General features: G+C 41.2%; 1 protein-coding gene across 1 annotated transcript in view; it reads left to right on the forward strand.

Annotated features, from left to right (window-relative positions):
- Positions 1-16,252, forward strand: part of KLF13 (KLF transcription factor 13) — a 52,060-nt gene extending 35,808 nt beyond the window's left edge. Inside the window, exon 2 of the mRNA XM_069981943.1 lies at positions 15,012-16,252. Coding sequence (XP_069838044.1) covers positions 15,012-15,304 — 293 coding nt within the window. The 3' untranslated portion in view covers positions 15,305-16,252. The remainder of the gene's footprint in view (positions 1-15,011) is intronic.
- Positions 16,253-17,279: the final 1,027 nt, after the last annotated feature.

Here is a 17,279-nt window from a genome sequence, read left to right on the forward strand (position 1 = left end):
TTTATAGGGGCATGCTGATACACTGTGTATGCAGGTGCACTATGATTGGGGTAATGTATGAGGGCACGCTGGTACACTGTGTATGCAGGTGCACTATGATTGGGGGAATGTATGGGGGCACGCTGGTACACTGTGTATGCAGGTGCACTATGATTGGGGTAATGTATGGGGGCACGCTGGTACACTGTGTATGCAGGTGCACTATGATTGGGGAAATGTATGGGGGTACTCTGGTACACTGTGTACACAGCAGTTCTTCTATAATTAGGCTAAAGTATGGCGGCACTCTGGTACACTGTGTATGCAATTACTCTGTGATTGAAACACTGTGTATGGGGGGGATTCACTGGCTCAGTGTGTATTGAGGAAATATTTTTCCTCTACTCTTTGGGGCACTTTATCAGTACTCTTTGGTACAGTATGTATGGGGATAGCCTATTCTTATTAATTGTGTATGAGATTTTGATAAACCACATGTTAGTTTTGTGGTACCTAAAGTTACAGAAAACTGTCAAAATTTTAAACATGTCAGAATTGAGTGATTAGTAGAGATGAGCGAACCTGGAGCATGCTCGAGTCCATCCGAACCTGAACTTTCGGCATTTGATTAGCGGTGGCTGCTGAAGTTGGATGAAGCCCTAAGGCTATGTGGAAAACATGGATACAGTCATTGACTGTATCCATGTTTTCCAGACAACCTTAGAGCTTTATCCAAGTTCAGCAGCCCCCGCTAATCAAATGCCGAACGTTCAGGTTCGGATGGACTCGAACCCGAACCCGGTTCGCTCATCTCTAGTGATCACCAACAAGGGATCGTCTGATTACTGTCTCTATCACACAGCTCGGAGATAGAGGCCTATTTGACACATAATTGGCCTCTGTCATAGGGCCTTTAAGGGCCCTATTTCACGGGAAGATTATCGTTCAGATAACCATTAAATCATTCGGAATGAAGCGATAATTGTTCCATTGAATAGCAGTTAACGATTAAACAACGAACGAGAAATCGTTGATCGCTTAATAAGACCTGGACCTATTTTTATCGTTGCACGTTCGCAAATCGTTTGCATGGAATAAGGTTGTTTGCAGTAGCAAAGAACACAATAGCGCCAAAACGACCGCAAGAACTATCATAAGTAATGATCATTGTTCCATGTAAATGTGTGAACGATTTCGGGTCGTTCGCAATATCGGTCGTTTGAGATTGTTTATCATTAACGATTATGCAAACGATAATCGTCCTGTGGAATAGGGCCCTAAGATGTAACTGTCATTGCAGGTGACTTCTCCGGTTACATTGTCCTGTGTATGTATATGAGGAGCAGGACTATATCTAGTATATCAGTAGTTTATGCCATTTTTCTCCCTTGTTACCACCCTGCAAATCCCTCTCAGCCTGCTTTCCCTATGCTCAGCTGCAGTGTGGATGCAAACTAGCCTCTGTGCTGGCTTCTATACACTATTTAGTCACTAAAAACAAGATCCTTCAATCCTACCTCACTGTAGAAAACCTTCAGAATTCGCCCTTTTCTGTTGCTTATGCCAGCCATATTCCCAGCTCGCTTGATGGGTAGGCAGGGGCGGCAGAGCAGGTGCAAGTTTTTGCCTGGTGTATGCCTCATTTGTCACGGTGTACACCTGTTAACTAGGCACAAATTTATACCTGCTTTGGTAAATTTTTACGCAATTCCTGCATCAAGTGCAGATCCTGCTGGAGTTACTAAGGCACATGAGGGATTAATAGGTCTATACCTCTCAAACAGTACATTTCCTGATATGCTTGTTCATCAAGCGATAAGGGGGTCTTGTTCCTTTGAAATATGTAAATAATTCATCAGTTTAGACCTATTTATTTTTGTTGGATAAACCCTGTAAGTAGCTTTCTACCACACGATTACTGTGCAGTATACCAAGGGGGCATGGCTACTAAACACTGCCAGCAGTGTAGTGTACAGCTCTGAAGAGATTATATACAAACCCAAGAGTATGCATGCATGCCAGACACCCGTGTATATCCAAATAATATAGACATATAGTATGATGCACATGATTAACTCCTGGCCTATGGTCAAACAACAACACTTAAGGGGACAACAGTATCATTATAACCGTAATACCTCTGTTCTCGAACACATGGTAACATAGAGATGCAGCGCGGCTATTTGAATTTGCTGTGCACTGGCTGCTGTATGAACTCTGCGCCGGGATCTTTGAATTTGGTGCCGAGTTACAACGGCTGTGCCGCTTCTGTCTATGTAACTATTTGTTAAAGAACAGAGGTATTACTGTTATAACACTACAGAGCGGTGCAGGGGGCTCCTCTCGTATGGGTGCCGGTAGCGTTAAGAGGAGTTCCCACAGCCCTCCCCAATGTTTACCCGGCCACCCCCCCCCCCCCACCGCTCATGAGCCAACCAATGTTTTCCCCAGGCTGCCGCTGCACTGCAGCTGGGGGAGACTGGAGGAGCTGTTGTGGCAGGGAGAAGTAGCGGCAGCCCGGGGAAAGTGTTTCCTGGGAACTGCAAGATGAGTGTGGGGATGGTGGCTGGTGGCCAGGAGGAGGTGACTTGGTGACATCGTACACTCTGTTTGATCAGTTGGTTTGCTAAGTTCCTCATTTTGTAATATCTATAGAGCAGGTTTTTATCGTGTGTACGCCAGGGGGGAATATGTACGGCATATGTTTGCCAATCAGTGTACGTCCTTGCCGCAGTCACTGATTTTCTGAGCGGAAGCTACGGGAGCTGGGAGCCCTAAGATGCAGCTGAAGCAGGGACCAGGTTAAGTATGCTTCGGGCGGCAAGGGGTAAAGGGGGCGGCATTTACATGCAGCAGGATGGCGATGGCAATCCCGCCGTGAGTATGTAATCTCATTGAAAATAACAATTTGGGATCCGCCTCGGATTTCAATGCGAAATCGCAGCGTGAAATCCACTGCAGATTGGTCGTGTGTGAATCTAGCCTTATGCAGATCTGCAGTGGATGTCACCCATCTACTCTGATAGTATTTGTATAGTGCACATCCCCATGCATTGTACTGTGATGCTCTGGAAATTTTTAATGTGCAAATCAGCAGTATTTCTGACCTTTATATTCAGAAAAATAAAGTACTTGGTTGATTTACATTCAGAAACATCTGTGCTAAGAACTAGCCGCTGTAAGCTGCTTTATATGCATTGATGTTAGTCATGTTCCTTTAAGAATGTGTGGGTTTTGCACAATAAGGGTCCTGTTGACAGCCCATTGACTCACTTATACAAACCGCAGTCCAGGGGCTCTAAACTCAGACAGCAGCTTTTTCTCTTTCTTTCTTTTTTTTTTTTTTTTTGTTCTTGGTTGAAGCATTTTGCTTTAGAGGAAAGGTGCCCCACCCTTGTCTGTTTAACCCTCCCCCACCTTCTGCAGTTATTCTCACTGTCCCATCTGTCTGTCTAGCCCTTTCCCCCACAGAAAGAAAAAAACAAGTCATTTGTGTAGAATGGGAGTTAGATGTACACCAGACATAGCTTTACTGAGCTGCTGATGTAATATGTCCATCACTCTGTAGTACTGCTAGTTCAGCAGGTTATGTTGTTTCTTTAATTTTTTTTTTAAGCTCTACCCCTTCTTTAAAAATAAAAAAGTTAAGTGCTAGTATAAAAATTAACTCCCTACTGCCCTTGGTGCCAAAGCAGAAAGAAGTAGAACCACCTAGGTAAATTCTTAAAGGGGTTTCCCAGGCAAAACATGGTAATGAGCTATCCACAGGATCCAAGCAGTTTGTATCCGTTCACTGTGTAAGGACCCTATTACACGGAAAGAGTATCAGGCAACAAAAACGTTATTGTTAGAATTTAAGCGATAATCTTTTGCGTCGTGTGCATTCAGGCAATGATGAAGCGACTAACGAAAATGCGTTTGTATGTCCATCGCATCTTTTGAGCTCACCATAATATCATTGTTAATCGTCCATAAGTCTTTCTAGAGTATGCGAACAATCGTAATCACAATCATAACTACCAACTACTGTTCAGTGTATAATAGTGAATGATTTTAGGTCGTTTGCAATCGTTTATCATTATTTGGGGAACATGAAAAATCTGCCAGTGGAGAGGTGTAACTGCAGCTCAGCTCCTGGTCAAGTGAATGGTAGCTGAACTGCAGTAACGCAAGAGCAGCCACTACACGGTGAACAGAGACAGTTGCTTCTATCCCCATTCATAATGTAGTGCGGGCGTTGAACAGATACTGATATTTGTTTTGGAAGAGCTGCTGATTTTTAAGAAAGGGAATAATTTTTGGTTTGGAAAAAAAAATTAAAAATTCTTAAAAACTGCATATGTTAAGCCCCTATTACATGGGGCGATGCAGAGGAGCAAGCTAGCACTCGCTTGCTCCTCGTTCCCCACTCGCTGCCTGCGTTATTACACGCATCGGCAGCAAGGGGGTAAGAAAGGGGGGGGCTACGGGAGCTGCGGGGGGGGGGGGGGCTGCACGGGTGATCGCTAGAATGTCAGGGCAGCTCATAGAAGATAGCATTGGTCTGCTGCCGCCGTTCCTATTCCACGGAGCAACAGCAGCAGATCGTTGCTATGTTAGTCGTTTGTCTTTCAACAATGTCAGACAACAATCAGCTTACATTGTTAATGCCGGCTGTTCGTTGTCTTCTATTGCAAAAGACTATTATCGGCCGGTAATAATTTCGTGTAATAGGGCCTTAAGTCCAGTGTTGGTGCTCTCTTGATAGGAGAAATCTGCACACAGCAAATCTCCTGCACAGGCTCTGACAGCCACCACTAGGGGATGCTTGCTGCATATGTATTCATATGCTTCGTGTAGGAGTGTGTCTACGTCTATATAATATATATATATATATATATATATTTCAAAAGGGTTCTTCTGAATGGTAATGTTGATTGCCTAACAATAGGGTAAGCCATTGGTGTTTTATTTGTGGGGTCTTTTCTCCTTTATTATTTACAGTCACATGATTGTTTTTATAGGTACCTGTTCTCTGCATGCTAGCTTGTTTCATTTATCTGAATAGGATGAGCTGCTGTATTCGATTTGCTGTGTCTCTATGGATAAGGCATTGCAAATATGTTGGTTTTGGAGGTTGGACCCTACTAGATTTAAAGGGGTTATCCAGTGCTATAAAAACATGGCCACTTTCTTTGAGAGACAACACGACTCTTGTCTCCAGGTCAGGTGGGGTTTGCAATTAAGCTCCAGTCACTTCAATGGAACTGAGCAGTAAAACCCCACGCAAGCAGGAGACAAGAGTCTCCAGCTGTCTCTGGAAGAAAGTAGCCATGTTTTTGTCACCCCTTTAAATCCTTTAAAGTGTCAGAGAAACACTTTAACACAGTGAAGGAAAGATGAATTATTACATTACCACCATTAATAAGAGGCACTTTGCATGCACCATTATTTATGGGTACACACTGATAGCACCGTTAAAGTTCACAAAAAAAATTCTCTTTGGACAGATTTGGTCAGCTCTCCTACAACACTGTTCACACTAGGCAGGAGCACATTGCTATGACTCACTGCTAATGGTTAAAAATAATCAGGTTCTTAGTTACCATTTGCAAACAGTGTGAGCCATCCCACCAACGATAAGGTGGCCTCATGCTCGGGATGGACCCTACACTGTACTACGGGCTCTCCATGGCATATAATAAGCCTATGTTCTGGGCATGCAGGATCCAACTAATACTGGCGCTGCCAGAAAGTGACTGAGATTTGTAATGTACTTCTATTAAAAAATCTCAAGTCTTCCAGTACTTATCAACTGCTGTATGTTCTGCAGAAAGAGGTATTCTCTATTTTGATTTTCATACAGGGTGTAGCCTATTCACATAAATGAACTGTTTCTAAAACATGGAAAAGAGACATGCATCAAGACATATATACTGGTGTATACTGTAGTAGCCTATGCAGCTCAGTCCAGCGTGCAGTGTGTGTTCTCTGAGGCTCAGGCTCTTGTCTGAACAAGTCCTTTAGTGTTCACACTGCTAACTAATAAAGAAACCTTTCTTTTCACCAGGAGATTTGAGTCCCTAAGACAATAACTTTTTTTTATTTTATTTTATATACTTATTAATAGAGTTCACAATAAGCCCTGGGATTATTTGCATTGTGCTAAGCACATGATGGATGCCTAACTTGACAAAAACGAATTCTGTAAATGAAGCAAATGTGTGAAGGACATCAATCACTGCTCCATGAGCATAAAAAGGGCAATAAAAATACCACATGCTTCATATGAGCAGCATGGCACTTAACAGCTTAACGCGCCAGGGCTTTGTCTTGTTGGCCTACAATTTCCAGCATTATCTGGAGATCCTGAGATTCACAGGGTTCAAGGATTGTGCTGGGAGAGCAGATGGTACTATTCATTGCAGTTACTTCTATTAAGTAATTACTAATTTTTTTTAATTATTATTATTTTACAATTCAGCGGCAGCATCTTCTTTAGGAATTGTTCGCATAGATTTGACTTCCATTATATGTACTGTATCTTGTAATTCACTGCAGGGCAATATATACTTGAAGCCATCAACCTAATGGTCAGACAGATTACCTGACAGATTTTTGAAGCCAAAGCCAGGAACACACTATAATTAGAGAACAGGTGATATAGAAAGACTGAGATTTCTCCTCTTTTTAAATATATTCCAGACTTTGGCTTCAATAATCTGTCAGATAAATCTCTGTGTAAACGCACTGTAAGCCACAGCCATTGATTGATTTATAGTTAAGGCCCTATTACACAAAGCGATTATTGGCCATATTTGGCAGATTATCGTCCGTTACGGTTGATAATCATTTTGTGTAATAAAAGGCAATGATCAGCCAACATGCATATCTTTGTCTTTCAACGTCTTTTAACATGTTGAAAGACTAACGACTAGGATAGTAACCATCTGCTGCCATTGCTCCGTGTAACAGGAGCGGCGCCAGCTGACTGCCACTGTATCCTATTGGCTCCACAAATGATCTTTAGAGCCACTCCTGCAGCTCCCCACACGCCACCTAAACCGGTCCCTCGCCTCGCACTTACCTTCTCGCTGGTGCGTGTAATAGCTCCGGCAGTGAGCACGGAACGAGGAACAAGCGAGTGTGTGCTCCCGCTGAGTGCCTTGTGTAATAGGGGCTTTATTCCAACTTCTCTGCTTCACTGTACGGCAGCTGCAGAGCTACTGACACAGGCTTCTTCCCCAGTTTTAATAATAGGGGAGACTCAGTATCAGTAATTCTGCATGCATATAACTGTGATGGGACCGGGGCATTTCCTGACACAGCCACTTGTGGCAACAGAGGGACATGTCGCACCTTACTGCCGCCAGTCCATGAAAACATATAAAATAAAATGATTTACCGTTTCTTTAATCAAATTATATTACAAAGTTACATTAGTTTATGAAAATGTAAAAAAAAATAAATAAATTCTGCAGCAGATGCCTGTATGTGTGAATGTGCCTTTAAGTACTTTTCCGAGGAGATACAAAATATTATTCATTTAAAGGGCATTTGTCAACTAAATGTTCTTCTACTGATTAGAGTCAGATACTAACTGTAATGACACAGCCACGTGACAGGTACTTACAGATTTAAACACTTTTTCCCGCTCCTGGCATCATATTGATACATGAGGTCGGGCGAGGAAAGAGTCGTCTATAGGACTTCCACTTCCATAGGTTCTGTGTTATACAGAACACAGGAATAAACCCTCAGGCTTGTTCTTTATCTGTTTCTATTTTATAACTGTAATTTTTTTTTTATTTCACCATTGAACAGCGTTATTGGGGCGCTCCCCCTTTGCCTGAGCTGTTTTTATTACATTTAGTAACATGCTTTACAGCAAGACTCATGGACATAGACAACAATCGACAGATTCTGAGGGTGTTCTGTGACCTTTGGAGACGTCATTCCACAGGTAGCTGCTATTGTCTCCTCTACCTACTGCTGTCACATGTTGCTGCAATGCAGCAGCCTTCTCTCACCACCACAGACACAACAAGAAGTCTCAGATTAGTTTTAGACCCAGGGCTAGTAATTAGGAAAAATGTCATTAAAATTCTTTAAAAATAGGTTTAACATAAAAAAAACATAATTTAAACAGCAAGTCATTTGCTGATGAAACATTCCCTTTAACCCCTTAAGGTCAATGCCAATTTTCATTTTTGAGCTTTTGCTTCTTCCACTTTATGTTTAAAAGGCCATAGCACTTGCATTTTTTCACCTAGAAACCCACATAAGCCCTTATTTTTTGCATCACTAATTGTATTTTGCAATGACGGGCTGAACGTTTGCATAAAGTACACTGCGAAACCAGAAAAAAATTCAATGTGTGGTGAAATTGAAAAAAAAAACAACATTTCTTTTATTTGGAGGGTATTTGTTTTTACGCCATTCGCCCTGGGGAAAAACTGATATGTTAGGCATGTTCCTCAAGTCGTTAAGATTACAACGATATGTAACATGTATAACTTTTCTTTTATCTGATGGCTTGTAAAAAATTCAAACCATTGTTAACAAATATATGTTCCTTAAAATCGCTCCATTCCCAGGCTTATAGCGCTTTTATCTTTTGGTCTATGGGGCTGTGTGAGGTGCCATTTTTTTGTGCCATGATGTGTTCTTTCTTTCTATCGGTACCTTGATTGCGCATATACGACTTTTTGATCAGTTTTTTGCACTTTGGAATTTTTTTGCGCTGACGCCGTTTATCGTGCGAGATCAGGAATGTGATAAATTAATAGTTCGGGCGATTACGTGTGCGGCAATAGCAAACATGTTTATTTATTTGTTTATTAATATTTATAAAATGGGAAAAGGGGGGTGATTCGGAGTTTTATTAGGGGACGGGATTTTTTATTAATAAAAACACTTTTTTACTTTTTTTTTTACATTAACTGTAAGTCCCCCTGGGGGACTTGTATATACACAGCAAAGATCATTGTAATCGGTGATAGGTTGCTATGGCCTGCTGCAGGCCACTGCAATCTATTGCCGAATCGGGATCAGTGTCATCGTGACGCTGAGCCCCGGCATGGGCAGAAGAATGCGATCGGACACTTAGGGTGCGATAAGCGGCGGGGGAGATCCGACCCACTAGACACCAGGGTCTTCTCTGCCGCGTCATCATCAACTGAGCCGCGATTGGCTGAGCATAACTGTGCTCAGCCAATCGCGGCTGAGCACAGTTATGACGCGGCAGAGGGGGGCCGGCATGAGGGACGGATGGAGCGGTTCGGCCGGCCTCCCAAAGACTACGTCATTGTCCCAAGATGGCAGACGAGGGTCGACACGAGATGCGGTGAGTATAATGCTGCTACGTGCGGGTCCCGGGAGGAAAAAAGAGCGCAGGAGAAGCCCTGCAACATGTTTAGGTAAAGTATAGTGTTTAAACAAGGGCTGCAAGGACATCGGTAACGATGTCCCTTCAGCCCTCGCTAAACGATTATCAGGCCGTGTAATAGGCCCAGTAAACGAGCGCCAATCGTTTACATTATTGATCAGGCCCCCACCGGCCCGTGGAATAGGACCCTAAGTGTCCGATTGCTGTCTCTGAAAGGGAACCTGATTTTCCCGGCAGAATAGAGCGGCAGGTTGGCACACATACTGTTCATTTTCTGCAGAGCTGTTTGAGATAGCCAAGTACAGCGCTCCCTCTTCTCTGATGGCTATAAAAAAAGTTTTCATGCGCTTGCCCAACCCCCTTTAAATTGGCCATTGTATGACTGTTCTGATATGATAACTTCCCTACTAAATAGTAACTGAGTTCTGCTTGTTATTGGTGGAGGAAATGCTTCAATATTATCTCATATCTGGACATCTTCCAAGATTCGTTCAGCGTCTGATACACGATAAAGACTTTCTTAAGTGTCCTTTCTAGCCACTTGAAATGGGGAGAGGTATGCAAACATTTTCGGCACGGTCTTTGAAGTTGCATATGGACTGAATTATTTAAAAAATTTGCTGAATTGGTGTCAAATAGGCACAGCATTAACTTTTCCTACTCTTTTGTGTACGGTAATACGATTGAGTGTAGTAAGCTGCTAAAAAAACATTGTAGCCATAGGGTGAGTTTGCGGTAGCTCATTGCAGTTTTCTCTGGAATAACTGTGTTTTACTGCTCTCAGATGTTGGTGTCCTATAACACAATTTGTCATTTTTGTGATGATAAAAATGTTAGAGAGCCTTAATATTTTATAGATTATACGATGCTCCAAGTAAATCGGGTATATTAAATATAGCATAGTGTATCTGCTTTGTCCACAGTGATCTTTTTTAGTATGGTACATGTAGTGGTAGGAAAAGGATCTTAAGAAATCTCACTAACATGCGGCAGAAAAGCTGCACAATGTCAGCAAGGAGTGCAGGGCACATTTTAAATCTGCAGCATAACAATTTATGATAAAGCAATGTCGTCTATAGCAGTAAATAGCTAAAAGGAAGATAAAACGAACCACCTGTCTTTTAGCTGACAGCTGTTTTGAAAGTTATAAGAACATGTTTTCCTTCCAAGCTCAAGTGTCATAGAGGCTGTGCTGAGCTGTAGCATGCACACCGCCTCCTTCCCCTCTCTTTATAATTCATATACCTGGTTTGGCTGGGAGCCTTGTTCATCATTTCTGCAGGGATGGATGGAGTTGAGGAGGGGGGAGGTGTGCATGCTGCAGCTCAGCACAACATATTTAGTTAAGCTTGGAATTAAAACATGATTTTATAATTAAGCTAATTTATTTTTATAACAAATTTTTATAATTTTGCATAATCGTTCATATGTATTATTTACTTTATCTCCTTCTGTCTCCTATGTTTCTGGCTCTGAGTACAATATAGAACTGACAGATTCCGTTAAAGTAAAATCCATTTTCCTGACAATCTTGACATGTATCTGTGGCTGCAGATTGCATACCTGCTATACAGGCAAGACCTTTGCCTCTTCTCCAAAAATGAAATAGAACAAAGGAACAAAGCTGTATATTCTTTGCTGAAATGTCCATTGCTACATAACAAGTAGACATTTTGTCAAACCATCTGTGCTTTAGCCTGCAACCTAAAAACCTGCAGGTTGTACAATAAAACCGCACTCCCATTTTCAGGAGAATGTCCTATGATTGCTTTACCAGCTGTGCATATGCAGGATCCGCTGTAGCGCTACAGACATAACAAGTGATCATGGTGATGTATAATTGCTGCAACAAATCTCCCCAATAAGGAGCTATTGTTTCCCAAGTTGCCTTGGGTCGAAGGAGAACAAATTAATTTGCCAACTCTTTTCTGCTGCCATGGAGTTTCCAGTAGAGATGGTATCGCTGTAGCATTGCCACGGTTTACTTGTCCAGGAAATAAATCTTCTTGACACAGTTACGGCAACATTATATCACGTGAATACTGGAATATGTATGAATAGCGATTGATGTATATTTCATGGCCCCTGAACAGCTACTGGAATTGATGATGGAAACAGCTGCATTCTCGCTAATTGACATGGTTTACAGGGTTATGCCAATACTGATTAGGTGGAAAAAAAGGAAAGCAGAGTTGAAAGGTGTATGGGCTTTGTGGTGGAGCAAGACTTTATATGTGTGTGTTGTATGGACTGTGTGGCGGAGTAAGACTTCAGTTCCCCAAATAAGTCCTTTAAACCCCAGTAGTATTGTCATTTTCTTCTTAAGGGTGCATTCACACATACAGGATCTGCAGCAGATTTGATGTTGTGTTCAGTTATTTAGATCAAATTTGCTGTGGATCTGCACAATCAAATCCGCTGCTATACGGTACGTATGAAGCTACCCTTAGGCTGGGTTCACACTATGTATATTTGAGGCTGTATTTGGTCCTCATGTCAGGGCCTTATAGCAACCAAAACCAGGAGTGGATTGAAAACACAGAAAGGATCTGTTCACATAATGTTGTAATTGAGTGGATGGCCGCCATATAACAGTAAATAACTTCCATTATTTCAATACAACAGCCGTTGTTTTAAAATAACAGCACATATTTGCCATTAAATGACGGCCATCCACTCAATTACAACATTATGTGAACATAGCCTTTCTGTGTTTTCAATCCACTCCTGGTTTTGGTTGCTATACAGCCTCAAATATACGTAGTGTGAACCCAGCCTTATACTGCAAAATGTAGTTGGGGAAATGTGTCCAAACTAAGGGTATGTTAGTATGTCCAGTATGTCCTCCACCCTCCGCTCAAAGAATTGATATGTCAATTTTTTGAACGGAGAGTGACGGAAGTGGAGGCGCGTGAGCCCTCCTATACAGACACTGTGTAACACTGAGGGAGCCCCCTGCCGCGGAATTCCGCCGCTTTTACTCATTGTGAACATACCCTAAAGCAGAGGATTTTAGACACTTACTTTTCACATGGGAGTAGTTGACCTTCTCGCTTTTTCCATGTTTTCCTCCACATTAGGGTAGTCGGGCGACTGACAGTGGTTGGCATATTTTGACTATAATTAGAGATTCTATGGGATTAGCCTATGGCAGTGTATCATAGCAAATTACAGGCGAACACGCAAATGGTTTATAGTGTTATTGTTAACAGGACTGTTTGATGCAGTATTTATTTCTGGCATATTGAGTGGGGGGGGGAGATTTATCAAAGCTATATAATCAAGGTCAGATGTGAAATTGTCACATAAAGCGGCACAAGTCTCTTGGTTGCTGAACAATTTGTGACTTTTGCCATTAGTACACTCCCCACAAATGCTATTTATATTTTTGCGGACGTTATCTCTAGCTGGAGCAGACTTATCTGGTCAGGTCTTGTTTAGTTGCAGATGTGTATTTGTGACAGATTTAATAAACATCATTTGATAAATTTGATGTAAAAAGGCTGATAATAGGCACTTTGGGATATAAGATACAACATCATGACCACCTCAAATGATATATTCCCCTTTCTTCTAATTTATTTTACACAACCCGAGCAAAAATAAAGGACTTCTATTTGCACTCTATTTTAGAGCCATGTGAGCATTAAAAATATGTAATGTGTCATTAAGCCCAATAGTGTTGTATACTAATTGCTTTTAAGTGGCCATTACTCCATATCTGCATGTCGTATCCTTTTCAGTTGTAGTCATTACGGCTAGATGGGGAAACTTTGTGAAAACTTTTGATAGCAAGCGAAAGCCACATCCTTTTTTAGAGAGCGTATACGTTATCTGTACCACTACAAGAAGTCACACGAGTACTTCAAATGCAGACGATCCGGTATAAGTCTTAAATGCCACATGCAATGTCTTCCTGGCATCTCACCTATGTTTACAAATGTAACCGGATAGGAGTTACCCAAGACTGCTTAATGTGTTTGCTTAGGTGTTATACCGAGAGGGTTATCCATGGTCATTAAAAAGAGCAAAATGTACAGTCAGCAGATGAGATTGTTTGCTTAAGGTGTGTTCGGATATACTTGTGGTATGGGTGCCAGGACTAAAAGGGTGACAACTTATTTTTAAGAGATTTCCACAGTATTTTATATCACTTTCTGCAGCTGAGCCCTTCAAACTTGCTGGGTCTTTTACACAGAGTAATAATCTGCTTGTTCAGTAGTAGATAATCGCCCCATGTGAAAGGACCTTTAGTGGATTGAACCTATATTTTTCACCTTAAAGCGACTCTGTACCCACAATCTGACCCCCCCAAACCACTTGTACCTTCAGATAGCTGCTTTTAATCCAAGATTTGTCCTGGCAGCGCTGTGTCTAATGGCCGGGGCTTACATTTGTATAGGCATTAGGCTGGCACAACCTCTCTGTCCTTCCTCCCCACCCTCCTCATCATTAGGAATGCTGCAGGCAGATTGCTTCCTATTCCCCACCTGGGTGAATAATGAACATGTGCTGGATCGTTAATACACCTGTGCAAAGCTCAAACAGCAGTAAATGTTCCTGGATTATTCCTAATGATGAGGAGGGTGGGGAGTAGGGACAGAGAGGTGGTGCCAGCCTAATGCATATACAAATGTAAGCCCCGGCCATTAGACACAGCGCTGCCGGATTAAAAATTGTTTTTATGACAATAACTGCATCCCCTGCCAAAAAGAACCCCAGGACAGATCTTGTATTAAGAGCAGCTATTAGAAGGTACAAGTGGTTTGGGGGGCACAGATTGTGGGTACAGAGTCGCTTTAAGGGGGTTATGCTAAGAGTACAACATCTATCCATAGTATGGGTTATAAGTATCAGATCAGTGGGGATTTTTACCGATCACGAGATTGGTGGCCCATTGTACTCCCTTTGTGTGAATGGAGCAGCTGTGTACAGCACTCATTTATCCTCAGTACTTTCATAGCGAGTGCTTGGAGTGCAAGTGTTCGACCATTGCTCCATTGGCACATGGGACCCTAGTGATCGAGGGGTGGGTGTTATGTCAGGGTCGGACCCCCATCATTGACATCTATTTGTGTACACATGTTCATACAGAGAAGGCGGTTATTCACTGAGTAGGACTGCCCACTGGACTCCTAAGCCCAGAGAGTCTTTTCCCATAATGCTATATATCAATCTGGTCCTCAGCTTCTCCTGTCCTATAACATGATGGTGGTAGATTGAACTGCAGACCCATATTGTCAGGCTCCCTAAAGTGCATTAGGCAGATACAGAGTAAATGTATAGTTGTCTCTATATCATATCATTTGTATAGCATGCTCTGAGCGCTGTGAATATATATGGGGATAGTTAATGTGCCTATGACATCTCTATATGGCCACCCATTTACTTTATTAGGTATGTAATTTATTTAGCAGTGAATGTGTGGGCGCCTGCAGCTGTTCTTTGAACAGCCGGTTGCGCTGTGATCCGATGATTGCTGGCAGGGGCTGATGTCTTTATAATATGACACAATATCTTTAATGTAAAGTAAGAAGTTAAACTTTAAGTACAGATCTTCGCTAAGTATATGTTTTCATGGTTCTGCACATATTTTTCCTGTCACAACAAGTAGAATGAAGCGGTTCCTTAATACTAACACAATTCTTAATTCTTGTTTTCTCAGGTGAAAGGCCTTTTGAGTGCAGCTGGGAAGAGTGCAACAAGAAGTTTGCCAGGTCAGATGAACTCGCCAGACACTACCGCACTCATACTGGAGAGAAGAAGTTCTGCTGTCCTATCTGTGAAAAGCGTTTCATGCGCAGTGACCACCTGACTAAGCATGCCCGTCGCCATGCCAACTTCCAGCCCAGCATGCTTAAAGGGCGAGGTGGTATCAGCTCCAGGAACGGCTCTGTCAGCGACTACAGCCGCTCCGATGCATCTAGCCCTGCTATAAGCCCAGCAAGCTCCCCTTAAAACTACTTGCACTGGACATTAGCACTTTTGCTTCTGCTAATGTGGAACACTTTGGAAAATGAACTTTTTCTTACCTACATTTAACTTTTTTTTTGTATTATTATTTCTTTGTTTCTTTATAAGTGGTTTGAAAATGGTTTAATTGAGATGACTAGAACAAATACCAGTTACCAATATAAGGAAAAACTTCCAGATTTCCTTTAATCCTACCTTTCCAAACATTCTTGGCTGCCTTTCTATTGGATTTCCAAAATTCTCTTAACAAATCAGTTTTGGATCTCCAGAATTATACAGGTTACTCTGTCCTGGATCTTCAGAATTCAGTACTTCCTCAGTTGTCTACCTCCAGATTTCCATACATTTTCTGTTTTATATATATACAAATACTATACTATATACGTATCTCTTCAAATCTATAATACCATACTTTTTGTGTGTCCACACAAGTCTTTTTACCAGTTCTGAACGCCAACTTTTTTTTCCTGGAATATCTCCAAAGCCCATTACAACCCACTTTCCTATCTACTATATCTCATGTTTGTCTGAAATTCATCAAAAGCTGAATATATTCTTCCAAAAGGACAAAGAATGGTATATGAAACAATATTCTTCACCTCAGGACTCTGAAAACTTGCACAAAAGCATTGGTCCACAGCTTGCAGTTCAACAATGTTGACTCTCACCTCCTCTTCAATATTGCCCTCTCTCAGGGATACTCCATTGGTTTTAAGAGTACAATGAAGTCACACCTTTACTGCAGCCTTATACTGTGTGAGGTTTTACCTTTGTTTTCCTTTTTTTTCTTTGCACTCAAAGTTTTTTTTTTTTTTTTTTTTATATGTACACAAATGGGAAGTGCCAGTCCTAGGATAGAGTGCCCATTTAGTGTTGTGGTAATTCTGGTTTGGTCATACGTAACCGTTATATAATTCAGATGTTAGTGTTATTCCTAGCCATGTCCTATATATATATATATATATATATATATATATATATATATATATATATATATATATATATATATATATAATAATTTTGTTTAGTTTGTCTCATTATTAATTTTTTTTTTCAAAAAGTTTTATTTAAATGCTCAAGGGCTGTACTATAAACTCTAACAAGAGCATTATATTTGACAGTTTGGTATAGATTCAGTGCACTTTTTTCTGATCACGTCATAAAGAAGTAGCACCTCTTGCCAAGTCACTTGTGATAGATGCCTGAGAAAGCAGCACTGCCAGGGGAAACGCTACAGTGGTTGCCAGCTGTTTCTAATAGCCCATAGTTAAGGATGACATATATATTTCCCATCTGATACTGGTGAAGATGCATAGTGTACTACACATCTGTGGATATGTGTACAATCCCACCAAGAAGATTTGATTTTCAGTCCTATACCACTTTTTCTTCTTTTTTTTTCTTAATTATTATGTATAATTCAAGGCTATGGACACCTTTGCCTTGTTTTATTTAAGCATGATTTGTTTCCTTAATGCAAAATGAAGCAACATTCAAAATAGTCTTCAATAGAATTTACTGCCATTTAGCTGCTACTCAGGCAATGATAACTTCTTTAGATCATGACTGACTTTTTGCTCTCTCATTGTTAGAGATCAGCAGGGGACAACAGTTCAGATGGTAGACTAGGTGGGAGAGAAACCTTGAAGGATAGCTCACACAGGCGGTGTACAGAGAAAATAGAGTTCATACAACATGTAGAGGCTGTACAGGAGAAATAAAACATTTTTTAATAAAGACCTATTTTTCACATCATAATAATAAAGAATAAAAAATTGTTTTTCAAAGGTGTCCATAGTCTTTCCATTACAAAATCAGGGTGCCCAAGCTTATCTTAATAAAGTGACAGCCATATAATGTAAAGCTTGTACTTCAATGTACCACCATTTCCAAGATCTCTGTGTGCTGTCAATGAACATGAGCTTTACTGCCTACATTTAAAGCATAAAAACCTATGCAG

This window comes from Dendropsophus ebraccatus, chromosome 1, assembly GCF_027789765.1.
Source record: "Dendropsophus ebraccatus isolate aDenEbr1 chromosome 1, aDenEbr1.pat, whole genome shotgun sequence".
In the NCBI taxonomy this organism is placed as follows: Eukaryota; Metazoa; Chordata; class Amphibia; order Anura; family Hylidae; genus Dendropsophus; species Dendropsophus ebraccatus.